Source organism: Candoia aspera, chromosome 18 (genome assembly GCF_035149785.1).
Source record: "Candoia aspera isolate rCanAsp1 chromosome 18, rCanAsp1.hap2, whole genome shotgun sequence".
Lineage (NCBI taxonomy): Eukaryota > Metazoa > Chordata > Lepidosauria > Squamata > Boidae > Candoia > Candoia aspera.
The window spans coordinates 6,792,771-6,818,968 of NC_086170.1; the positions used below are offsets into that span (position 1 = coordinate 6,792,771).

Sequence of the window (26,198 nt, forward strand, 5' to 3'; positions counted from 1 at the left end):
AATTGGACAGAGCTGAACGGAATAATAATAAAATTAATATATTAATAAGTAAGTAATATGAGAGCCAGTTTGGTGTAGTGGTGAAGGTGCTGGTCTAGAAACCAGGAGTCTGTGAGTTCTAGTCCCGTCTTAGGCAGGAAAGCCGGCTGGGTGACCTTGGGGCAGTCCCCCTCTCTCAGCCCAACCCACCTCACAGGGTTGTTGTGACGGGGAAGATAGGAGGAGGAAGGAGTATTAGGTCTGTTCACCACTTGAGTTATATATTTAAAAGGCAGGATAAAAATGTAACAATAATGAGGATGATGATGGTGTGAAGGGGACCCTGAACCCATCAATCTGTTACTTACGTTTTGTGTGTGTCTGCGGTGGGGAGAGAGATGTCAACCCTCTTTATTGGATTTCTGGGCCCCAGTCTCGTTCCTGGGACTGGTTCGGGGCCTTTTCTTGCATTTTTAGGCCACAGGGGCTGAGCCAGAAGGGATGATGCCAGTCACAAGTCGGGAACTTATTTCCAGAAAAGCTACAGCCGCCATCTTGGCCCCTCTGGGCAAAGTTTTAATAAGTTACGACTTGCTTCCCATTGGCTAGGCAGGCAGCAATAGGCGTGGCTCGGCCCCTCCGCAGCCAATCGGCACTTGGGAGGGGAGTTCTCCACTGGGAGGCATTGAGTTCTATCAGGGAGAGGCTGCTTTTCCACCCTCTCCAGATCTCCAACTCTCTTTCTTGGAGGACTGGATGCTTTCCCAGCTGCTCCTTCTCTGCAGCTCTTTTTCCTGGAGGACTAATTTAACGCTGTTCGTGACTAAGGGCTTGAGTAATTGGGTCAACTGATAGCATTAATGGTATTTGGTGAGCGTGGATTGCAGGATGCTATTTTATTCTCTGTCCTAAAGAGGCATCTTTAGGACAGGGAAAAAATACCTTTCATTTGGGGGCCTCCCCCAGATTTGTTCTCCCTCGTTCAAAGTGGGTTAGAAAGAAAATCGTATCCAGCAGCATTTGATGAGGGTTTTTATCTAGCTCACCTCCTAAAGCAGAGGTTGGCTGCTGGCAGCTGATGCCCTAATTTTGAAAACTGCAAGAGATCAGACTGCTGAGCAAAGCTTCCTTGCAGACTGGGCAAACAAGAAAATGGGGAAGGTGGAAGACAAAACTCTGCCTATCACACAGCCCCACAGCTCTAGGGGGCAATAACTAATGCAGTGTTGGCTGGGGAATTCTGGGAGTTGAAGTCTACCCCTCTTAAAGTTGCCAAGGTTGAGAAACACTGAACTAATGAATCCAAATGGTAGAACCCAGACACAGATAGAGCAGGTAGTGTTTTCATTTCCAATTGCAGGGAATGCCCATCTGCTACAGCTGATTTTTTTTTTGCATTGCATATAAAATTAACATCCAAATAGCTGCACTAAACTTGTTTTTACTAGAAAGAGAAACCCTTAAATGCCCAGCAAAAGATAAAACTTTTGACTTCAAGTTCCCTCTTCCAACCTAGCCTGTTATAGAGGTCTTTGGAAGGTGGCAAAATATAACTGGGCATGAGCAGGTAACCATTTCGATAAGGTGCTAACCAATGGGCAACCTGCCCGTTTTTTTAAAGTTGGCTTTTAATTTTCTAATTGCTGGGCCTGCCTTTTTTTTAAAAAAGCACCCCAAGTTTCCAGATCTCATGGAAGTAGAGATATACCCAGGGCAATTCTGATCTCACACAGTGTCAGAGAAATTGGACCTTCACTGCAGGAACCTCGCCCCCTACGTTCCCAGAGTGAAATTGTCCCCGTTCATCTTTTGAAAGCTGGATACAATCAGTAGCTCCAAACCAATGAAACCAGGATGCAAAATGTCAGGGTTGGCTGTCCTTTGCCAAGGGAATTCTCTTTTAATATATTGGTTTGTGTGATACAGACCCACATGCCCATAGTTATTTCAAGTGTCCCCCTTTAAAAAAAAATATCAAGAAAATGGTTCCTGAACTCAGAAGCTCAGCCTCCTTCAAGCAGCGGGACATTTTGTGCTCTCCTCCACATGATTCCAGTGACATGAGGCCTCTGGGATGAGCTGTCTCTTCCCTTCCTCTCCAAATCCCACCCAAAGGTCTGGGGTCTCTCTGCCTCTCTCCGGGCCCCTTCATGCAATCTTCCCCAGCGAAAGTGGCAGTGGATGGTTCTTGCCTGCCTCCATGCCTTCAGCTTTTAGCCACTCCATCTTCTGTCTGTGCTGCTGAACTGCATCTGCTACCCGGCTATCTATCATGGCTTCCGTCAAGACGCCATCCTCCGAGGCGTAGGCTGCGGCCTGGGGTGGAAAAGAGAGATGGTGAGACCCAGTTTGAGGTGTGTGAGCAACGTAGCCTTTCTGGAGCATGACCTCGATTCCAGCCCCTTCCCCCTTTCTTGCCCAATGTGCTCAGCCACTTGGGGCTCGATGTAACGGTAGGTGGGAATGACCTTGGGAGATGAGGGGAAGGGATGCTGCCTAGGGAACAATCGGATAAAAGGAAGAGGAGCCTGCAGCTGCATAACGGGAAGAGAAAGAGGCTCAGGAGGGACCCTCCTTAGCTTCTCAGGCCGTAAAGGAGACGGGGGAGAATTGTGCTTTCCGATTTGCACAATTCTGTTCACGTAGCCTTACAATAAGGTAGAATTAGCTCATCTGGTCGTGTTTCCTGTCTGGTCTACCTGGGAAAGCTGACAGGTTCCCTTCCATTCCACAACTCTTATCATTCATTATCTAGGACTCAGGATGATGGGGAAGGTCATCCAAGAAGGGTGGTTTTAGCCTTACCTGCCAAGCCACCGCAAGCTGTGAGATCTCCCGCCCGGACATGCCTTCTGTCAGCTTGGCAATTTCCGAGCACTTCTTTCCATAATCAAACTGGGCCAGTTTTAAGCGCCTGGATGCCGAAAAGCAGATGAATCAGCCTCAGTATCGCAACATTGTCCCATCTCCCCTAACGCCCCATTCATTTTATTTTTAATTTTCCGCTCTGGGGGAAATCAGAGCATGCTGGCCTTATGGGGAAGGAGACAGAGTGTGCTACCGGAATGCGAAGCGCAAAGATCAGGATCTGTACTGACTGTTTGCCCTCAGTGGCTGGCTGGAGGACGTGCTTGTCGAAATACATCCGGACCAATCTCTCCCGCTCTTCTAAACCTGGCAACTTGAAGTGGACCATCTCATCAATCCGGTCGTTGATTGCCCAGTCAAACTGCTCTGGCTGATTGCTCGCTAAGACGAGCATGAACCTGCAACGTAGGAGAAAGCTGAGGAGTGGGGAAAGGGGCATCCACCATTCCTGAGCTGGTTAGCAGATTATCAACCTTTGGGGGCCTTGTTGCAAAGTGCAATGGCACGTGGAAAAGACGTTCAGACTTGCAAGACTTTGTTCATGTAGCCTTACGATAAAGTAGAATTCGCTCATCCAGTTGTGTTCCCTGCCTGGTTTACCTGGGAGGGCTGACATCAATCTAGCAAGTCTGGAAGTAGAAACCCCCCACCCTCCCTATTTATTGCCCGAGTAGTCAGGGCAAGTCCTTCCTAGTTTTCTTTCTCTGGCCATTACTCTGTTGCGGGCTCCTTTCTCTTTTATCGGATCGTTCCCTAGGCGGAATCTCTTCCCCTGTCTTCCAAGGTCACCTTCACATTCCATCACAAAACCAGATGAGCTAATTCTGCTTTATTGTAAAGCTACATTGACAGAATCTTGCAAGTCTGAAAGTACACTCTCTCACCATCACCTTTACAGCCCAAGAAACTAGGGAGGGTCCCTTCTGAGCCTCTTGCCCTGCCCACTATCCAACCGCAGGCTAAGCTGTCTCTTATCTGACCGTTCCCTTGGCAGCGCCTCTTCACCCGGTCTCCCAAGGTCTTTCCCACATACTATTGCACAAAGTCTCTATTTTTTTTTTCTTAGCCCAACCTACCTCACAGGATTGTTGCGAGGACAACACTGGTGTGAAGGCTGCCTTCCTGTGCAAGTTGCCTGGAGCGCTCCCAAACCCTCAGGGTACACCCATGACAATTAACAAATAAGTGCCCCCTTCTTTCCCAAGGGGCTTACACTTGAGTATTAAAGTTGACAATGGCGGCATCATCTTCCCCTTAACGGCAGGAAGCTGAGGCACATTCTGTCTTTCAGTTTTATGGCTGTTATCTCCTGTCTCAATCCCCCCAGCCCTCTCTTGACAACGGTACTGTTGTTTTTTGAAGACAGCTGCTGACGATGTTCCTGGTTTAATGGTGCATTATGAGTCGAAACGGATTTTTGAACAGTAAGGGTTGGAACAGCAGCACAATTGCCATCTGTGATGAGCTACAGCTTCCTGGGACAACGGCAAGGCTCCTACATTCAATTCCTAGGGGCAACTTTTAGAGATTTCTTTCCTGCTGCTCCACTGCTGGTTATGCTGCCCCCCCCCTCCCAGGCAGTTAAAGGGAACAATTTAACCCCTTATGGACACGTGGCTCTTTCAAACACAAATCACAATGCTCATCTACTGTTGTTTGATTGCCTTAACAATCCTCCAAGATTGGCGAGTGTCATCCCGTTTGGATGGTGGGTGCCAAATGCATCCCGGATGTTTAAATGCAAATCAAAACCCGTGAGTGGATATGTGTGGTTAGAAAAAAAAAACCCAGAGAGGCTGCGTTGACACATAGGAGCAAAGCTGGAGTTTTAAAGGATCTGTGATCATAATATTGCCTGTTTCTAAAATGTCTCGGAGAAGATCTGTTGCAATCTACGCACCATTTGACAGGTCAAAAAATACAGATACAGACTTATAAATAAAAAAATATCACTCTGGCCTCTGGTGGCAAACTGGAATAGCAATCCTTGGCACCTCCTCCAGGAGTAACTAAACTGTCCCTAGCAAGTACTGTCCATCTGGGTTGGAGTTCTAAGTTCCATGACTCCCAGCCAGCTGGACTGATTGAAATCCTACAAACACCTGAAGAGGGCACCAGGGCTGCGGGAAGTGGGCTGAATGAGCAGAGGCAGGGTGGCTATTAGAGATGTCCTAGTGGATCCTGCATGGATCAGTAGGTGGCCTAGATGACCTCTAAGATCCCTGCCACCTCTAGCATTCCTTGATACACTTGTGAGTTGTCTAAAGCTGGTTCTAAGGCAAATCTACATCTTTGGGCCCCAGGGCCTGATTCTCCCCACCCGCTCTCAGGGTGAAGGCCAACCCAAGAAACCAAACCCAATTCTGGTTGCAACCATATCAATCTCCTCCTAGCACACCCCGTAGCTTGACTTGACTAACCCCCTTACTTGTTGCTGTGCTGCCCTGTCCGATGAAGGAAAGCGTTGAGCGTCGCTCGTAGGTCCTCGCTGATCTTTTCCTGCCAAGAGAAGCAAGAGAAGCTCAGGGCCAGGGGATGGCTGGTAAAAACGATGGGCAGACTGCAGAGGGTGGTCGTTGTTTGTGATTGTCCCACCAAGCTCAGAACCAGGAGAAGCTCTGAGGACAGGGCCACTGCCCTATTTCCTATCGCTCCCTACTCAGAAATCAATTTTCCTTCAAAGGCGGCAAGGAAGATGCTTGGCAGGCAGGCCCTGAATCCTTCTGCACACTCCTCTCGAAATGTTATGAGCTGCTGCTCATCCCTCTAACTCAGGGTTCTCAACCAGGGTTCCGTGGAGCCTTCGGGTTCCGTGAGAGGTCACGATTTATTTAAAAAATTATTTCAAGTTCGGGCAACTTCACATTAAAGAGTTAAGTTTCATTCCTTATTTATAGTTGAAGAACACTGTTACTGCATATGCACAGACCTACACATAAAATGAAGATAATAATTTTGTAACTTCTGGCCTGTATTTGAGCCTGAATGTGCAGGGCTTCCCTGAGGCCTGAAAAATATTTCAAGGGTTCCTCCCGGGTCAAAAACAAAGGCTGCTCTAACTAATCCACATTAAATCCAATCCAGCCAATGAGAACTCCCTGCTCTGCTTTCCTACAGGCGTCTCTCAAGCCCTTCTCATTGCTTTCTATAATTCCCCGCTTCTCCTTATTGCTTTCTATAGCTTCAAAGCCCACAAGGACATAGGATGATTTTTTAAAACCCCCAACACCTTTCCCTGAGCACCTGCAACTAAAAATAAACATGAGTTGACCCAGCTTCAAATGCCCTTTATTGATTTCAATTTCCTCTTTCCTTTTCCACAGCCAGAAGCTCCGGTTTTCTTGCTCCCTATCTTGGGGCAATAACAATTCCTCCTTCGTACAACCCCATATAAACCAGGGACTAATCTCTGGGCTGATGGCCTGCAAGATCTCTTGCTGAGACAACTAGAAGCAAGTTAGCAACTTCATCCTTTTGCAAGGCCCACACACGCCTCTGACTTTGGAAGAGAAAAGAATGTCTCCCCAGCCCTCGAAAATGAAACTGAAAAAGATAAGCCTGCCCCCTTTCAAATGTCACTGTGCCGTCCTCCCTTTGGAGACCACAGATAAGGTTGCAAAAAAAAGTAAAATATTTTAAAAAATCAGCCGGCGTAAATGGCTGCCATGCACTTAACACTTTATGTTATGACGAGGCACGGTTTGTGTTATTTGTACCATGATTTGTAACGTTTACATTAAGAATGTCCGTACTGCAAAGCTGAGCAAGAACAGGGATCATGGCAACAATACGCTACTATTAATAATAATACCACTTAGGAAACACCAGTCAGTTTCTTTCTTCCAGCTGTCAAAATCCTTTGGTAGGGAAGACAAGAGGGAGAGCCACGGACTGGACAAAGTGTGTAAAAGGTGTCTCAGCCCACAGAAGGAAAAGGGGCATGAGAAGCATCTCAGAAGGGACCCTCCCTAGTTTTCCAGAGTAAAAAGGAAAGGAAGGGAGAAATACTTTTAGGCTTGCAAGATTCTGTTAATGTAACCTTACCATACAGGTAGCCCCCGCTTAACAGCCACAATTGGGACCAGAATTTCAGTCACTATGCAATGTGGCTGTTAAGCAAATCCAACCCACTTTTACGACCATTTTTGCAGCAGCTGTTAAGCGAATCACTGCAGTTGTTAAGCAAACCGCATGGTAATTAAGCAAATCACACATTTCCCCATTGATTTTGCTTGCTGGGAAGTCGAAAATGGTGATCACGTGACTGCAGGGACGCTGCGATAGCCGTTAAGTGCAAGGACCAATCGCAAGTTAGGTTTTAGTGCTGCTGTAAGTCCAAACTGTCCCTAACAGAATGGTTGTTAAAGGAGGACTACCTGTAAAAATAGAGCTAATATTCCTGATTGTGCTTCTTGTCTGGACTACCTTGCAGGGCTAACAAGTTCTTGCCTCTCTTCTCCTGGTTTTCCCTTAATCTACTCCTGGACTAACCTGCTTAGAGAAAGTAACTTGAGCCATTCGGAGTGACTTAATTATGCTGGGCAGAAGAAGCGGAGCGCTTTTGCAAACTGCAATAGATTATTAACTACCAGGCCCACTAATCAAATTAAAATAAGAAAGCTTTTGACCAGCCCAGTGGTATCCAGGAATGAGCGTGCACGTAAAAGACAGAGGGGAGGATGCTTACCGTTGCTCTTTTCCGCAGGAATGCGTCAGCTTCATCCACAAACAGCAAGAGGCTGGAAAGGGAAGGGGAAAAAAGGTACTTTATGTGGATAGGGCAGGGCAGATGAGCTGTTAGATCTAAATGCATAAAAGCAGCTGCCTATTCGGTGTCCGGCCCTAAACCGCTGTGTCCAGCTAGAGAGGCAAGATTCACAGGGCGCTGAATCAAGTTTAATGCCAAACATCGCTACAAGGAAGTTTGTTTGGCAGACTTCAAAATGCTTCGTTTTAACAGCAGAAGACTGTTTTTCTCCACATCCTTTTTCTTTTACGCAGAGGCATAAAAGAAGAGGCATAAAGAAGGCACAAGATGGAAACATTAGGTGATAAATGTGGCAGAGCATCGTGGTGGACGAGGGGAGCGAGTGCTTGTCAGAACCGATCAAGGGACAAATTGGTCACCAATTAGTGGCGCCAATCCCAGCTCTTTTCCTAACTGTGCTCCGTTCCCCCGGTATGGGACAGCATCCTCATTTATTGAACTTAATCTCTATTCTTGGTTTCCAAATGGATGCCAAAAGAGATGGAAAGCCAAGAATAACGGCATGGCAAAAGGCCCCGGATTCTTTTACGCTGTAAGAAAGAGTCCTGGACTCAAAGAAGTGTTTGCCAAAATCAGGGCTCCCAGACTGGAACCTGTTTTGCACCAGCAAGTCCCTATTAGTGCCTGACTACTCAACCCACTGACTACTCAACAGCACAACCAACACAAGCTATGAAAAGGGTAACAATACTACTACATCAAAAAAACCTCAGAAACAACCAACAGACTATTACAACCACACAGCATCACCATGGGAACTCCCTTCTGGCATTCCTTTTCCACCCTAACTGGTTCATGTAACAACCTCGATTCTGCATCCAAAGCTTGGCTCATATTACCTTCGATTTGGGTTTTCTGCAGCTTCACGTACTGCGTGACCCCAGCCCTTTTGGCGAGTTTATGGTTCAGCGCATGGCAAGAACCCAGGAAATGGGTTAATTCAGGATACAGGTTGTATGTTCCCTGGTTGCAGCGATCCTCAATCCAACACCCCAAACACTAGTCTGCAGGTTTATGACCGACCCCTCCTTCCAGGTAGAACACCAACGAGCCGTCAGAAGACACGATGAAAGCTCCTTAATTTCACAACACACGGACAGACTCAACCTGAGTTTCAACTGGGAAGCTGTGAGCATCCTAGGCCAAGCCAAATCCAAAAACGCTAGGGAATTCCTGGAAGCTGGGCACTCAGACACATCAGCCATCAGCAGATACATAGAGATAAACCACACCTAAACACCATTCAAAGGAGACAATAAAAAAGCTAAGAAGGAAGCAAAAGGCCAGAACACATCCTCTCCAGCAGCCAACTCCCAGATAAGCAGGGATTAAATCCAGCAGAAAACAATAGCCTAATGAAGGAACTACCAAGGAGAAAGCCACACCCCCACCAACACTGGCAGGGCAAGCTACCGTATATCAACAGGGAGCAAACCCCACCCTCCCTCGCACTGATGAAGTTCCCTAGTCGGGCCATGAAACGTCTGCAAGCAGACCGCCAAGCTCAGAGAGCACCCAGGACTCCGCAGTTCAACCCTGAGCTACAGAGATTCTCTTCTATTGGAAGACCCTATTAGCCTGGGAGCTGATCGCTTTCTCCTCTATCATGCAGAGAAACACCTTTCCCATTCCTCGCTCTTGGCATCTTTTTAATCTGGGAATTACATTTAGAGAACTGAAGCCACGTCCTTCAGTTTGTACCCAAAACATGGGATTGTTAAACTGGATCATACCTGTTTTAGGGTGGCTTTAGAGATTTGCTCCACCCACGCAACCAACAGCTTCTGATCTCCGTCCCGAAGCCCACTTACCCTCTCCGACTTGTGTTGGCCCAGTCAAAGACCTTGTGCATGGCAGTCACACCTTCGCGCCCCATAGGGGCAACATCGCCACCAGTCATGATGGCATAATCCATGCCAGAATGCATGGCTAGTTTCTAGAAAGGAAAAGAGAGTTTAAAAACAAAGGGTTGACTGGGTGAGAGGGATTAGCATGTTCAGAATGTCTGGCACAAAACCCCTTATGGATTTTTTGCTTTTAAAAAAAAATGAACTTATGATTGGTGGTTTTGATGATTAGACAGGACAGATTATAGAAAGAAGAAAATCAGGATGTAACTTTAGAGAGAGATGTTAAATTATAATTGTATTTATAACTGCTGCAATGAAGATCGGAAGCCACTTCTTTGCATCTTTGTATCTTCTTTCTGCACGTTTTTCTTATTTCCTTCTTTCTCTTCTTTTTTCGTTCTAGTTTTTTTTAGTTCTTATTATTGTTGAAATTTTTAACAAAATTATATATATTTTAAAAAAAAGTATGAAAACTAGTGGAGGAAGCATTTGTTTTTCATGTTCCTAGTCCTCATGATTGCCAAAGATGGAAATATTCTTAGAATTCCTATCAGAGCATTTCAGCAATTAGAAGAAAAGTCGGTACATGGGGAGAAATCGTGTTGGGTTCGATCAAGACCATCAAAAGCTACCCCCTGCTTGGTGCAAGAGCTCAAATTAAGGCAATCTCAATGTTCAGGTTTGAAAGGAGACCTCCATGTGTGAAAGCCAGCAGGGCTGGTGTCTCGGTCAAGTGATGAGATATCCTGTGATTCTATGGGAATTCAGAAAATATACATACTTGCAGAGGGGAAAAAAAAAAGGCAGACTCTTTTTGAACATGTTTTTTTTTTTCAGCATCTAGTCCAGGGTTTCCCAACCTTGGCTATTTTTAAGATGTGTGGACTTCAACTCCCAGAATTCCTCAGGAAACACTGATCTCATCGTTTTGGATGTAGGTTCATACATGCGTGGAAAAAGAGAATGTAATTCTGGAATCAAAGTTATCAGCAGGTCAATCACCCCCTTTGACAGAATGGGGATAAAATGGGGCACTACCTTAGCAAAAAGGGTCTTCCCAGTCCCCGGGGGCCCGTACATGAGGATATTCCGATATAGGCTTCTGTTATTCCTTGTGTTCCATGTTGCGATGGCTATGTCTCGCACCCGCTCCTCCAGCTTCGGCTGAAAAAAGGACACAACACCCCACAAACAGCATTAAGGCTCGGCAGGCAGAAAGTTCAGTCCCTGGCATTTCCTGATCCTGCACCTTCTTTTCCAAATGGCCGACCTTTCTAGTACAGCTACCCCCAACTGATTTGCAGGGGTATACTGCCCCCAAAGAGGGAGGTTCGATTTTGCTCTCGTATGAAATGGCCACTGACAGAATCATCTATCTCCCCCCCTTTGAAAAAAACTCATCAAAGCAGTCATTGTTCACATAACTTGTTGCCACAGATGGGGCCTTGATCACATGGTTGTGGCTGCCATCGTGACCGTTTTGACCCAGGTGGGCACTCTGGTCAATTAATTGACGAATGCACCCAATGCCCGTGGACTCCATTCTGGTGTAGCCCTCAAGGGTGGTTGTAAACACTCACACTGAGGACGACCCCTTCGAGAGCGTCTTGGGCTCTGCTGGTCAGCCGCTTCCCAACCTAGAAAGCCAAGGAGACACAAGGAGTTACCCTCTGCAGGGACAGCTGGAGAGAAGGTGGGGATAATCTGAATAAAGGTATGGCAACAAAAGACAACTGGGAAAGGGGAAGGTGTGAGAAAGAGACTCTGGAAAACCCCACCTTGATTCTGTCTGGTATAAGGCAGGGCTGAGAGAAACTCTGGTAGGCCACCAGCCCTTCAAGACAGACCAAATTTGGAGACCAAAGTCACACAAGCTAATACTACTTTTATTATAAGGTTACAGTAACCGAACCTTGCAAGTCTGAATGCACTGCCCTGCTTCCTCCCTTTAACTTTGTGATAACCAGGGAGGGTCTTTGCTGAGACGCTTTCTCGGATTACAGCTCTGGCCCGGACTCGCGTGTCTTTTATCTGACCCCCCTCGGTTACGGCTCTTCCCTCCGTTCCTCAAGGTTGTTCCTTCTACCCATTACGTAGGCTTTCAAGATTTTGTTATCATACCCCACAACAATAACGGGGCTCTTCTGGAATCTGGTGGTTTCCTAACTTGGCCTGTCTCAGAGGGCTGACAACAGTTGACGCAGGGAGCAAACGATGAAGAAACAGCTGCCAGGCTTTTTCCCGGGTGCGTCAATGCAGGAACGTCGAACGTAAAGGATTTTCTGCTATCCAGAAAGCAAGACGGGGGCTGAGGCTGGAGGAGAAAGCTTACCTGGATGGGATGCTTGAGCGCTTCCAGCAGGGTGATACGGGAGGTCTCCCGCACCAAAGAGGGCTTGCCCAGCCGAGCCTCAATGTACCGCCCAGCCACAGCGGTGGCGTTTTTGGCACTGTAGATGCCAAGGGCCAGAAGAGTCAATCCGGCCACCTGCCCAGAATCAGAAAGGTGTGAGTTTCAGATCCCTTTTCAAACATGCGTGCAGCTCTAACCATGTGAGGGTTTTCTTTAAGAACAAACTTTGGGCCGGGCTGCTGAACAGAGAATTCGTTCTTCTCCTTCAGTTTATTTTTCTTCCTGTCCCCCAGATTGGAATACAGTGCCAATTTCTCCTGACCTGGTGCAATTCCACGTAAAGCATCGGAAAGAATAGATTCTCCTCCACGCAAGCAACAGGCTTTGATTAACCCTCGCAAAAGGCAGTTTTGGGGTGGATCTCCTTGCTCGATGTACCTCGACACCCTTGACAGCCATTATATTCCTCCCACCTTCACATAGAGGCATTATGATTCTTAGCACTCAGAAACCTAGCACCTCAGGGTGAAGATCTGCTCACAACTACTGTGCCCCGCCACCTTAGGTGTCTACCTGCAGGGCAATGGCTCCTCAAGCCCCCAAGGATAATCAGAAGCGGTACAAGTCCACCCTGGAAGTCTACCCTTCCCCCCAAAATTCTTTGCTTTGATTTGCACATGATGGCAAGTTTGGAGGGTAACCATAGTTGGTTTGCTTTCAAGCAAGAGGCAAAGCCAAAGCCAACTCCAGAACCTGTTGGCTTGGCACAATGCGTGAATCCCCCCTTTTGTGGGGAGGGGTGGTGATAAAATTTGATAAATAAGTAAAATAAATAAACTATGATCTGTCTCCACCTGTTTCCCTTTGGTGGCATGCCCGGATGCATTGATCAGCCTCATGATTTGCCTTACGCCCTGACAGATGGTAACTCTTAAAGCAAACCCATTCATTCATTCATTCATTCATTCATTCATTCATTCATTCATTCATTCTCTCCTCCTCCTGCCCAGCCCAAAATTAAGAATCTGCAACCCTAGCTTACCGTGGCTGTTACTTTATCCCAATCGGTAACAAAGGCACGGAAACCTTCCCCAAAAAGAGTCCCAGCTGTTCTAAAGAGAGAGAGATCAAACCTCTTAAAAAGTGGCATATCCAGACATGTTTGCAAACTTCTGTTGGCTGGGGAATTCTGAGAGTTGAAGTCCACCCCCCTTAAAGTTGCCAGGATTGAGAAACACGGCTCTAAACGCTTCTGTTTGTCTTGCTGTGTAATATTTACTACATATGGAAGTCATTTTTACTTAAGTTTGGCTAGACTTCTGTTGTGAATAGGCGCTGTTAATTTTGCCATTACTGCATATTCCCTAAGAAGCCTGCCCATTTCCGCACTCCTAAGTAAACGTACTTGAGGGAATCCAACACAGTCTGACGGTGCTCGGCTGCTTTTAGCCGTATTTGTTCCCGGATGAGATCCGCGTTCTCCCGCTCAGCCCTGGCGCGAGCCTGGGCTTCGGCCTCGATCCGCAGCATCTCGCTCTTGTGCCGCAGTTCCATCTCGCGCTCCACCGTTGCTGCAAAGGAGACCGAGAACTTGAAGCGACGGCAAAAGTAATTTTGGGCTGCAATGCCCTTCAGACGCAGCTACTGACAAAGGACCGTGGGAACCTGGGGGTGTAGTCCAACACCCACCCCCGGAAGACCACTTATGTGGAGTGTTGTTTTCTCATGCTGAGGGTGGCATGAGTGATTTGTTCCTCCCACCCAGAAATGCAAATACAAATACTCTGATTGGAGTAGAGCAGTGTTTCTCAACTTGGCAACTTTAAGATGGGTGGACTTCAACTCCCAGAATTCCCCAATCAGCCATGCTGGCTGGTGAATTCTGGGAGTTGAAGTTCACCCATCTTAAAGTTGCCAAGGTTGAAAAACACTGATGTAGTGGATGCTGAGAGGGGAAACATTTATTTTTCTCTGTCTTTCCCTTTCTCAAAATCACCATCCCTTTATTTCCTGGTCATTTTCTTCCAACTTTTCCTGTTGCTTGGGATTCTTCACGCCCCCTCCCCTTTAATTTTTCCTACAGTCTCCCATCTCCTCAGCTTTTGCATCTCAATTCCAAAGGCCTGTTGGCAGGCCCGATGCCCCCAAATCCGCACCTTTTACATTGCCCCCTACCTCTCCTCATGGCTTCCTGCTTCTGAACTGATTCTTCTTGCTTCCTTAAATTCTCTTCGTTAAGGAGTTGCTGGGGGAGAAGAAGAGAATTCAGTCCGTTGACAATGGGAAAGCTGTTGGGCTGAAAAGGACTTGCTCCTGAGTTTCTATTCCCCTTAGAAAGAGCAGCAATGCATTTTCCCAACATTCAACTGTTGGGTATACAGGTAGTCCTTGCTTAATGACAATAGGGAACGGCACTTTGGTTGCCAAGCAAAGCGGTCATTAAACGAATGCGACCTGATTTTACAGCTTTTTTTGCAGTGGTTGTTAAGTGAACCACATGGCCGTTAAGCAAATCACATGGTTCCCCATTGATTTTGTTTACCAAATGCTGGCTGGGAAGGTCAAAAATGGCAATCACGTTTAATTATATTTTGAAAAATTAATAAAGGTTTATTTTAAAAAAATGGCGATCTTGTGATGCTGTGACGGTCATAAATGCAAACTGGTTGCCAAGCACCCAAATCGTGATCACGTGAGCCTGGGGATGCTGTGACAGTCATAAGAGTGTGAGAACTGGTTGCAAGTCGTTTTTTCCAGCACCATCCTAAGTCCAAACTGTCACTAAAAGAATGGTCATTAAGCAAGGACTTTGTGTTGTTGTTGATTCGCTTAGTCACTTCTGACTCTTTGTGACCTCATGGACCAGCCCACGCCAGAGCTTCCAGTCGGTCAACACCCCCAGTTCCCCCAGGGATGAGTCCGTCACCTCCAGAATATCATCCACCCACCTTGCTCTTGGTCGGCCCCTCTTCCTTTTGCCCTCTACTCTCCCCAGCATCAGCATCTTCTCCAGGGTGTCCTGTCTTCTCATTATGTGGCCAAAGTATTTCAGTTTTGCCTTTAATATCATTCCCTCAAGTGAGCAGTCTGGCTTTATTTCCTGGAGGATGGACTGGTTTGATCTTCTGGCAGTCCAAGGCACTCTCAGAATTTCCCTCCAACACCACAGTTCAAAAGCATCGATCTTCCTTCTCTCAGCCTTCCTTATGGTCCAGCTCTCGCAGCCATATGTCACTACGGGGAACACCATTGCTTTAACTATGCGGACCTTTGTTGTCAGTGTGATGTCTCTGCTCTTGACTATTTTATCGAGATTGGTCATTGCTCTTCTCCCAAGGATTAAGCGTCTTCTGATTTCCTGACTGCCGTCAGCATCTGCAGTAATCTTCGCACCTAGAAATACAAAGTCGTTCACTGCCTCTACATTTTCTCCATTTGCCAGTTATCAATCAAGCTGGTTGCCATAATCTTGGTTTTTTTGAGGTTTAGCTGCAAGCCAGCTTTTGCACTTTCTTCTTTCACCTTCATCATAAGGCTCCTCAGTTCCTCTTCGCTTTCAGCCATCAAAGTGGTATCATCTGCATATCTGAGATGGTTAATGTTTCTTCCAGCGATTTTAACTCCAGCCTTGGATTCCTCAAGCCCAGCATGTCGCATGATGTGTTCTGCGTAGAAGTTGAATAGGTAGGGTGAGAGTATACAGCCCTGCCGTACTCCTTTCCCAATCTTAAACCAGTCCATTGTTCCGTGGTCTGTTCCTACTGTTGCTACTTGGTCGTTATACAGATTCTTCAGGAGGCAGACAAGATGACTTGGTATCCCCATACCACTAAGAACTTGCCACAATTTGTTATGGTCCACACAGTCAAAGGCTTTAGAATAGTCAATAAAACAGAAACAGATGTTCTTTTGAAACTCCCTGGCTTTTTCCATTATCCAGTGGATATTGGCAATTTGGTCCCTAGTTCCTCTGCCTTTTCTAAACCCAGCTTGTACATCTGGCATTTCTCGCTCCATGAATTGCTGAAGTCTACCTTGCAGGATCTTGAGCATTACTTTACTGGCATATGAAATGAGTGCCACTGTTCGATAGTTTGAACATTCTTTAGTGTTCCCCTTTTTTGGTATGGGGATATAAGTTGATTTTTTCCAGTCTGATGGCCATTCTTGTGTTTTCCAAATTTGCTGGCATATAGCATGCATTACCTTGACAGCATCATCTTGCAAGATTTTGAACAGTTCAGCTGGGATGCCGTCGTCTCCTGCTGCCTTGTTATTAGCAATGCTTCTTAAGGCCCATTCAACCTCACTCTTCAGGATGTCTGGCTCTAGCTCACTGACCACACCATCAAAGCTATCCCCGATATTGTTATCCTTCCTATACAGGTCTTCTATATATTCTTGCCACCTTTTCTTGATCTCTTCTTCTTCTGTTAGGTCCTTGCCATCTTTGTTTTTGATCATACCCAATTTTGCCTGGAATTTACCTCCGATGTTTCTAAGCGAGGACTACCAGTATTTTTTCCCATATTGTTTACTTTGCAGGACATTGCCCCCTTCCTTCTCTCCCTTTGTTCGCAAGGGTTTCTAACTAACCTACAGGACGGATGTGTGCAAGCAGCATTTCAATTAAGTAATTGATTTTTTCCCCTGCTGCTCCATACCAAGGATGTACCCACGGTTCCCCTCTCTGTGATCTTGACCTTCCCCCACTGCGTTCAAGAAAGAAACAAGACCAACCTGTTGTCGTAACTGGTCCTCGTAACGTTGCCGAGCTAATTTGTCCTGGTACTGGGCTCTCTTTAAGATAAAAAAAACACCCATGGGGGAAATAAGATGACATTTAAAAGAAAAGAGGGACATGGGGCTTGAGAGTTAAAACTCTAGGTAGGGAAGACCGCAATCTCACTCAAGCTGAATTTAATACTGAAGCGATGTACCAGAAGGCAGATGGGTTAGGAACACTGGGAGCTGCAACATATAGATTAGATCAGTGTTTCTCAACCTTGGCAACTTTAAGATGTCTGGATTTCGACTCCCAGAATTCCCTAGCCATCAACATGCTGGCTGGGGAATTCTGGGAGTCAGAGTCCAGACATCCTAAAGTTGCCAAGGTTGAGAAACACTGGATTTGATTCTTTGTCCACCCAATCCCATTTCTATTTCCCTGGTTTATGTCCCTGGGATGCTTGCCCTGCAAAGCAGCAGCTATAGTGCTCAGCCATGGGAGGATGGTCACAGTTCAGTAGCAATGGATTTAATGGAGGGTCCTTCCCTCCCCCAGTTGAGCTTGCCAGATGAATTTAATCTTTGGAGGCATGGAAGATCACTGGGACACGCCGATCTGCTTGCACAAATCTCTGCAGGTTTACATCAGAATACATTTGATGGAATAAAGGAGGGCTCGCTTCCAAGCATGGAATTTTAGCTTAGTCGCCCCATGCGATCACGAATTCGACAGAGGAGATTTCAAAGGAGCGCTGCCAGGTTGCTGGACAAGGGAGGAGGTGCTCTGATAATTCATGAGAAAGTGAGATAGCTGCCAGGGGTTGGGGAGTAGGGACACTGCCAAGTCAGAAATGCATCTCCGGGAGGGGGCACTTTATTCACCTGGCCAGTTTAACCTGACATGGTCTGGCAAATCAGAAGATAACATTTTACCGCTTGTTGCTGCCGTGTCTCTTCACTGAGGGTTTTCCTCCTCTCTTCTGCTTGTATCCGGACCTGTTCGTTCTTCAACTGTTCTATGGCAGCTTCATATTCCTAGGTAAAGGAGAGAAATGCAAGCCAGGAAGAACAATTGAATGGACCTGCAGAAAGATATGTCCATCTCCAGCTTTCTCACAGAAGAAGTCCCGTTAAGTTCCCAAAGAAACTTTAGATTCCTCCAGAAAATAGCTTTTGTAAGGGCTAACAGTCTGGTTTGCAATGATCAATTTGCAAGATGGCCTTAGCTGCCCTCACTCAGTCTGTAATATAAGCACAGGATAAAACCATCCTGCCTTAAAAGGTTGATGAAAGGTGTGGGTTTTGTTTGTTTTGTTTGTGAGTATGCCTCAGTCTTGATTCTTGGCAACTGCTTGGACAAATCTCTGCAGTTTTCCTAGCAACAAGTTTGGAAGCAGATTGCCACTGCCTTCTTCTTCCTGGGGCTGAGAGAGAGGGACTTGCCCAAAGTCACCCTGCTGGCTTCGTTCCTAAGGCAGGACTAGAACTTCTGGTCTCCTGGTGTCTAATCCGGTGCCTTTAACCGTAACCCCAAACTGGCTCTCAAATTGTAATTTGTAAGTAGTACAGATAGATCATGCCTGTGAAGGCTTCTGAATCCTTCAATGCTGAACCATTACAAGATATTCTTTAAAAAAGCATCCTACCTCTTAAACGATACTGAATAATCAAAGGTCAAGAAAGCCAAGAATCAAGACAGCAAAAGCAGTATTATTTCCTCATTCCAAAGTGAAATAAGACACTTTGTGCTCAGAGACAAGAGATAGCAACCACAAACCTTTTCTGAAATGCTGTACAGAAAACAGCCCACAGGCACTCCCCAGAAGCTGAACTCAATTTGAGGGCATCGTTACCCTTTTTTAGTCCACTAATGTTTCATGTTTTTTTAAAAAAATGACATTACATTAATCATGTTAATTATATTGAATTAGAGGTAATTGAAGATTTTTTCATCAAACCATGTTTCATTTTGGCCCTAGCTCCTTCCCCACTGGGACACAGCTCATGTCATGCAACACGAAGGCCTTGCCTGAAAAAAAAAAGCTGCAGATCTCTAATCTAAAAGTCAGGGTCTTAGATCAAGGTGATTCCAGAGGTGCCATAGAGAAAGTCTGGCACTAAGGGCAACCTGCAATGTCAAGTTGAGAATCCTTACAAACATGGGGAATGATCAAGCAACTGTGGGGGGAAAAATCAATTGATTAAGTAGCACAGTCTGGACTGCTGAGCTTTGCTCACCTTTAGTTTAGACTGCTGTTCCAGCTGTAGTGTCTGTTCCTGCAACTGAGCCAAATTTAGGGCCTCTTTGGCATGTCCTGGAAAGAAGACATCCCCCATGAGTTGTTTTCCACCATTAAAAAAAAAATTAACAAAATTCTTAAAAAAATAAACCTCCCCACCCAACAGTGGTTTTGCCCATGATTTGCTATAATTCTGTCTGCCCAACGTTTAAACCGTATGTAGGTAAGCATAGGTGGGACGCGGTGGCGCTGTGGGTTAAACCGCTGAGCTGTCGATCGGAAGGTCGGCGGTTCGAAACCGCGCGGCGGGGTGAGCTCCCGTTGCTCGTCCCAGCTCCTGCTCACCTAGCAGTTCGAAAACATGCAAATGTGAGTAGATCAATAGGCACCGCTTCGGCGGGAAGGCAACGGCGTTCCGAGTCGTCATGCTGGCCACATGACCCGGAAGTGTCTATGACAACGCCGGCTCCAAGGCTTAGAAACGGAGATGAGCACCGCCCCCTAGAGTCAGATTCGACTGGACTTTACGTCAAGGGAAACCTTTACCTTTACTAGGTAAGCATTGCTGCAAACAACACTAGGGATTCTGGCTTCTACATTTTGGAAGGGAGAGAAACGATCAAAACTGTTGTTTTCATAGCCAGGTAGAACCAACTCAAAAGGATGCTCTTCCCTGGTTTAAATTTCAGCTGCTCCTAAAAATACACTAAGTTAAAAACTTTTGGCCAGCCCTCCCTGGCATTGTTTTCAGGGGCAAAAGCCGCTTTATAGAAGGTGCTGAAGGTTGCCACTGAAGAGAGTCACATGGGAGTTGGAAGGTCAAAGGGCATCTCTTGCTTTGGCACTGATGCAGTCAAGTTCAATGAGCTTTTGGTGGCTCGAAGCAAGACTGCAAAAAAGGCTGTTTCAGACAGGGAGTGTCTGTGTGCAGACTTGGCACTGTGGCAAGTTCTAAGGCAGGGTTTCTCAACCAGAGTTCCATAAGAAATCAGCAGGGGCTCCCTGGGACATCATATTTTATTTAAAAAATTATTTCAGATTCAGGTAACTTCACATTAAAGAGGTAAGTGTCATTCTTTATTTTCAGTTTAAGAACACTGTTCATGCATCTATACAGACCTACCCATGAAACAAATAGGATAATTTTGTAACGTCTGCCCTATATTTGAGCCTGGACGTGCAGGGGTTTCCTGAGGCCTGAAAAATATTTTAAGGGTTCCTCCTGGGTCAAAAAGTTGAGAAAGGCTGTTCTAAGGTCTGACTCTGCCCAGCATTGAGATGGCTTCAAAACTACTGCTGCCTCTCCAGGAGGCGATCCAGGCAAGGGATCCCAGCTGAGAGCTTCAGAGGTCCCCATTCAATCAGACAGGAAGATCGACCGAGCTTTTTCTTGTGGCCAATTCCTGCCAAGGAGCTTTCGACGTCCCAGTTAAGCCAGTTAGCTGGATCCAGTCAAGGCTTTCCTCAGGACTAGATCCAGGAGGGGATCCTAGCCAAAAGGATCCCTGCTAATCGAGGCACGGGGTGCAGTGAGCCTTCTCCCAGGCAAGGGATCCCGGGACCCCGCCCTCCCCTCCGACTCACGGGAAGTGTCGAGCTCTCGGGCGGCCTTGGCAGCGCGCTCCAGCCCAGTGGGATCGAAGTTGCTCCATTTGTCCTTGGGGCGGCCCCCCTCGCCCGTCCCATCTTTCGGTCCCCCGCCGGGCGGAGGAGGCAGCGGGGGGAGCCCGGCTCCAGGACCCGGGTCCCCCCCGCCGCCGCCGCCGCCGCGGTTCAGCCCGAAGAGCCACGACATGATCTTTTGGAGGCAGCCCGGCCGGCAGGCAGCGAACCCCCTCGACACACACGTGGACTCCGCGCCGCCGGCTCTGCGCAGGCGCCGCACCGCCCCTTCCGTTCTCCGCCGCGCGCTCATTGGCGGGACAGCTTAGCAGAGCCATAGAGTGCGGCCAAGAGAGGGCGGGCTCGGCCATTGATCAAAAAGTCGCCCCTCTCCTCTTTCCGCTCCGCCTCAGTCACGTGCTTGAAGAGGTTGGCGATCATGAAGGAAGGAGGTGGGAATTTAGGTCTGGTGAGGGAAGGAGGAAGAAAAACTCGACTAGGGACGGTAAGCGAGGAGGACCAATCTTAGCCAGTCGTAGTCGCCTACTGTGCGAGGCGGGTCAGGAGGCGGCCCTTCTCCGTAGCAACGGGAATGTTGGGGCGGTTGCTAAGGGGGATGAAGGCGATGCTGGACGTAGGCCGCGCATGGCGGAGGCGGCAGCTTTGCGAGTGCGAGGCCGCGGAGCCTCCCTCAGGTAAGGAGCGGGAGGAAATTAGTGAGAGGAGCGCCGTGGAGGCTCTGAAGAGATTCCCTGCTGGCGTTGATAGCTGGGGACGATGGGAATTGTAGTCCCACACGCCTGGAGGCCCCTGAGCGCGGGGGAGCAGGCCCCTGACAGGCAGCCCAGTCGCTTTTTCCTGGGGGGGGGGGTTGAATTCCAAGTCCCATCCCTCCACGCCCATGCTGGCTGGGAGTGATGGAGGCTGGAGTCCTAGCATTTCCCCCCAAGAACGAAGGAGCATCTTTTAATGGATTTATTTTATTTATTTATGAATTTCTAAACCACTTCAGTATAAATAGTTGCATCTTTCTTGGATTCAGGCTGACATGGAGGTGTTTGACGTGACCTGCCTCACAGGGTTGTTGTACTGAGCACCTCAGGTTTTCTTGCACTCGGGGCCTTTCTCACTTTTGTGGGAGAGAAAAAGCCATTCTCCGTCATACAAAAAAAAAAGAGGGCCAATCAGCCATATCTTTTGGGGTGAGCTGAGAAGGGTGAAAAACACATAGGTGGATGGGGTTGTTGATAAAAATATATGGAGCCGGTTGTTATTTCTGGATTAAGTTTTAACAGCCAACATTAAAGTGATGTCATTTTGTTCTTCCTTTTTCTAGAGAGGACCTAAAGGGGCTCCTTGGCAACAGCCAAAGAACCAACACAACCCACAACATCGACTTTCCAAATCTAGGGAGGCACCTGGCTCTTCACAGGGACGAGCAGAGAAAGCCATCGCTGGTTGGGGAAGAAAACGGTAAGAGTTTGCCACCAATATCTCCCCAACCATGTTGGGGTAAGAGTTGCTATCATTGTGTGCTGGGGAGTGCCAGGTTCAAAGCCTCGTGGTTCCAGGGAGCGTGCAGAGTGACTTCTTGAAGAGAACCAAATTGCAGTAACTGCAGGGTGGGGGAGTGTTTCAGAACAAGCAAGATGGTGTCCACCATTTTGCCTGCTTTGATCTCCCCCTTTGGACTATAAATGTGAAGCATTTAAACTGCAAAAATGTAGCAGTGTGGAAGCTCTCTTTCTAATTCTGGTCAGGTAAGCTGTCATCCAATTTCACTTTTGATACCTACTATGCTGTTTAATTTTAACTGGTTATTGGGTTTTTTTTCCCATTTCTGAAAATCTTGACATTCCCCCCCAACACACAAAAGAAGTCTGTTTATATCTCCCTCTTGTCTGTCAATGGTGCCATTTTGGCTGCCTCCCAATCCACATTTGCCTCAATTTTGGAATGAGAGGGAATGGTACAAATTCACATGAAATCAACACGGTGTCTTATGCGTATTCCTTAAAAGCGAGACAGCAAAGAATAACAATTATTTTGTCACTTTGATTAAAATTTGGTGGTGGGCCAGTTCATGTATGTGTGAAGTCAGCTTTTGGTCTTCTGACAGCATGCATTTTCTTTCTCTTTGGTGATTACTCATCTCACCCTATCACCCTATGACAGGGATCGCCAGCATTGAAGACTTAGAAGAAAGCTTACGAAAACTGAAGGTTCAGGTGGACAGCTTGGCCTCCAGTCTAACTCTCCATCCAGATCAAGATTACACTTCTGCTCTGGAACATGTGGCTGACCCAACTCTAAGTTCCAAATGGCACCAACCAGAGTCACCCACTGAGATGGAATGGTGGCTGAAACCAAAACATCTCGTGAGACCATTAAGGGATAACGAACTTGATGGGCGTTCCAACCTTAAGTACTTCCCCAGTGAGCCAGACTTCCGGATTACTTGACAGTGCAATTGTGCGTCAGAACTATCCCCCCTCAGGGGATCTTGCTCTCCCTTTGAAACTCGGGGCCCCTCATGTGATTGGTGTCAAGTCTTTGCTGCCCCCCAAGATTCCAGTCCGAGCTTGCTTGCCAGAAAGGGCCTCTTTCGCATTCCACCGAGGCCGTTCACCGACTCTTAGTCATTCTAGGGTTACCCGCTCCCGTTCCTTCTCTCCAGATGCCAAACGTCCATGCTGGCTCCGATCGCGGTCTCAGTCTCCGAGGCCTGTCTGGAGACCCAGCTCAGCCAAGGCGAATGCCTGTGCCCAGCCTCCGCCCCAGTTGGGGAAGCCCACGGGAGTCAGAGCGAAAAGCACATCAATTAGGCAATCACGGTTGAGGTTCTTCAGGCCTGGGACATTAGCATCAAGATCCTGGACTTCCACTAAGGCAATTGGGAAGCAGACCCCAAGGGAATCTTGGAGTCCTTACAGTTTGGCCTCCCCTGACATCTCCTCACCCACAGCACAGGAGATCAACGAACGGTAAGAAGAGAGTGGTGTCCAGGCCTCCTGATCCAGAGAGCACACGTGACTGTGAGATCAGAACTGAGAACCAATGAGGAACATTTTGCTTCATAGTAAAATATGGCAGCTTCATTATCAGGCCCTGAAAGAGCAGAGTTTCCTGGGGTGGAATGACAATAAAGGTACTATGTTGGGCCTCACCTGAGCTCAGAGATTGTCTGAGAAGTCAAAGAAATCAACTTCCAGGAGTTAAAGAGAGGGAACGGGCCTGGGGTCAATGTTTGTCATTGTTTAATGGCCCCGCTTTGTTTTGTGGGTTTTGTTTTTAGTATTTTAGCCTGGGCTGCCTGTTGATTTAATGTTTATTTAAGGTTTCTTGCTGTTTTTGCTTGTTTTATTTTTTGCTTTGTACACCACCCCGAGTCCACTGGAGTTGGATGGGCAATACATTTAAATAAATAGTAAATAGTCATATGTGGGTAGTGTTGAAACTTCAGTTACCAAACTGGAATTCCTTCGTTTATGAAATTTTTCCAGCTTTTTAGGTAAGCAGACCTCCTGAGAAATACTTTGCTGGCCAGAAAAATGTTTCACTTGGTCATCTCTTGTCTGACAATAACATCAACAGTAGTTTCCCATAGTCCTTTGCAGTCCATGAGCAACGAAGTAAATGTTCCTATTAGCCACGTTTTGTACAGGACAGTGTTTCATGGAGCAATTGACTTTTTTGACCCTGCTTGGAAATGCTGCCAAAGATTTCATTATCCTCTTTTTATTCGGGGTTCAGATTCCTGCAGACGCTTTCTGGAATCACCACAGGGAGAGACCTGATTGAAATGTCTGCATACCAGAAGGAGCTGGCTCGTCTCCGGCTCAAGCGCCTGCATGTGGAAGAGGCCTGGTTATTGGAACTGAAGAGGCAGCAGGAATTGGAACGGACCCGCGGCCCCAAACCCAAGTGGTGAGGATGTGCTCCCCAAGGCTTGGGCCAGGGCTGTGGGTTCTGAGGGTGAATTCAGCAGGTTCATGGGGCCATATGGACATCTGGCAAGATTTGGTGGATCCGTGAGATTTTAGACGTACTGAACGTCTTAATCTGGGGGTTCCATGGGCAATGTGGATTGGGACCGGAGAGCATTGTGAGCAGTGTGCCAACAAGACCACTCCGTGGTATGAACCAAGCCCTTTTCTCCTTCCTTCTTGCGGCTTTAGGTATGAAATGAGAGACTCTCAGTTCCACTATGAAGCTCACAAGAACAACAGACTTCTGAGAAATGGCCAAGAGATACAGTCTGTCTTTGATTACAGGGAGGCACTATCCAGAGCTTCTAAAGAGTTCCAGCAGCAGCAGAAGCCCACTTCCACCTTCCCCGAGATCTGCTGGTGAAGATCTGAAGGAGAGATTGGGAATCTGTACAAAGAGGAGGAGATGGAAGAAAGGCAGGTCAGGATGAACCGTTCCAGTGAACGATAGGGGCTTGTTTGGGGGATGACAGTGGGATTCTGAGAGTTCACTCCCAGCCATTTTTGTGTCTTGTTCTTGATCACTCAGAGCTGATTCATGCTTTGAGAAGTGCCTCAGGACAGGGTCTCTTTAGATTGTACCACAGTGGAATGAAAAGAATTGAGCGAAGCGTCCCTGCTGGAGAAGAAGGTGACCTGATGTCCTGGTTTATTGGGGGGGGACTACATAAAGCTCTGACATCTCTGTGTCAGAGATGGTGTGGGCTATTCTCTTCTGGCTTGATGGCTGTGTGTGTGCAGATTTGATGTATGCGTGTGTGCCTTTTTAAAAACTCGATTGTTATTGCCTGCAGCCTCACACTAGTTCAGCAAAGGACACCTCACTTTGGATTTTCCCTCTTTTGTTTTAACTTTTTGATTAGGAGGATGCTATGCATAAAAACCTTGATTACTGATCAAGAAAATGTTCTTTGGCTCCAAAAAAAAAAAGAGAGAGAGAGATAAATATTACACTAGAAGGAGAGAGAGCTGAGCATATGCATTAAAGTTTTTCTATCTTTAATAAAATATTTCCATACTTGTTTTTTTTTTTATATTTCACTCTCATGGCCCGGCTTCTTAGTTTCTAATATTTTTTGAGGATTGTTTCATTCTTAGACTTTCAAAGAGAAGACATCTAAGCTAGCAATATGCTGACATGCCAGAAGAGTTCTAGATATAGGTATTTCTTTATCAATGTGGAAGCACTCATTTTAACGCCTGGCCCACAGGCATTTTGGTGTAGTCCTTGGTGGGTGACTGCAGAAACCTTCTGACAGAATGATTCTGGCCTGGGGACTGAAGCAATCTCCCTACTAGCCAAAATTATTCTGTGATCAATTATCTTCATTGATCGATCATGCTTGTGCTCTGATTCTGTGAGTGAAATGGAAGATATGAAAAAATAAAGGCAGCCTTCATTAATAGAGAAGTTGCCTTTGTGAATAGCTATTTGAACCAAGCTTTCCCAAACTTCTTTGCACAATTACAGAATCCTCTGTCCAATTACCTAGGGGTAATCTCGTATAGCTTGATAGGACAGGAGCCATGAGGACAAACGTGGAGATTTTTGGCCATTCCAGAAAGCTTGCATTTTATCCAGCTCCATACTTAACAATTTGCCAGCTGACAAGAAATTCCACACCCGCCAAGGATGGATATCTCTCTTCTCTGCCACTCAGTTTTGTTTGTAGAAGCTTCCTCACCTGTCCAATTTTGCTAGCTCATTCAATAGAATGATCTTCCTTTCTTTCTTGTTTTCAACTTGGAGATTTCTAACTGGACTTCTATATTCACTACATAGAAGTCATTATGCTTGCAATCCTTCAGCAAGCTAATTAC

General features: G+C 46.8%; 2 protein-coding genes across 5 annotated transcripts; one reads left to right on the top strand and one right to left on the bottom strand.

Annotated features, from left to right (window-relative positions):
- Nucleotides 1–1,843: 1,843 nt before the first annotated feature.
- On the bottom strand, nucleotides 1,844–20,627 carry ATAD3A (ATPase family AAA domain containing 3A). The gene is made up of 16 exons (XM_063317497.1): nucleotides 20,371–20,627; nucleotides 18,785–18,861; nucleotides 17,480–17,581; nucleotides 16,559–16,618; nucleotides 13,994–14,063; nucleotides 13,224–13,389; nucleotides 12,861–12,930; nucleotides 11,798–11,953; nucleotides 11,046–11,102; nucleotides 10,504–10,629; nucleotides 9,427–9,551; nucleotides 7,535–7,586; nucleotides 5,276–5,346; nucleotides 3,078–3,245; nucleotides 2,785–2,893; nucleotides 1,844–2,295 (listed from the first exon to the last, which is right to left on the bottom strand). Exons 1-16 carry the CDS (start codon nucleotides 20,579–20,581, stop codon nucleotides 2,128–2,130), a joined length of 1,788 nt encoding a protein of 595 aa, XP_063173567.1. The 5' UTR covers nucleotides 20,582–20,627; the 3' UTR covers nucleotides 1,844–2,127.
- LOC134507077 (uncharacterized) lies at nucleotides 19,742–25,518 on the top strand. Of its 4 annotated transcripts, none has more exons than XM_063317499.1 (5): nucleotides 19,742–19,849; nucleotides 21,725–21,861; nucleotides 22,564–23,372; nucleotides 24,142–24,315; nucleotides 24,567–25,517. In XM_063317499.1, the coding sequence occupies exons 3-5, from the start codon at nucleotides 22,795–22,797 to the stop codon at nucleotides 24,739–24,741; spliced, it is 927 nt and encodes a 308-aa protein (XP_063173569.1). In that variant the 5' UTR covers nucleotides 19,742–19,849; nucleotides 21,725–21,861; nucleotides 22,564–22,794; the 3' UTR covers nucleotides 24,742–25,517. The 4 variants fall into 4 exon arrangements, with proteins under 4 accessions (XP_063173569.1, XP_063173570.1, XP_063173571.1 ...); XM_063317500.1 differs by lacking the exon at nucleotides 19,742–19,849 and adding an exon at nucleotides 20,595–20,817; XM_063317501.1 differs by lacking the exon at nucleotides 19,742–19,849 and adding an exon at nucleotides 20,878–21,083 and having other exon boundaries at nucleotides 24,663–25,518.
- The last annotated feature ends 680 nt before the right edge of the window (nucleotides 25,519–26,198 follow it).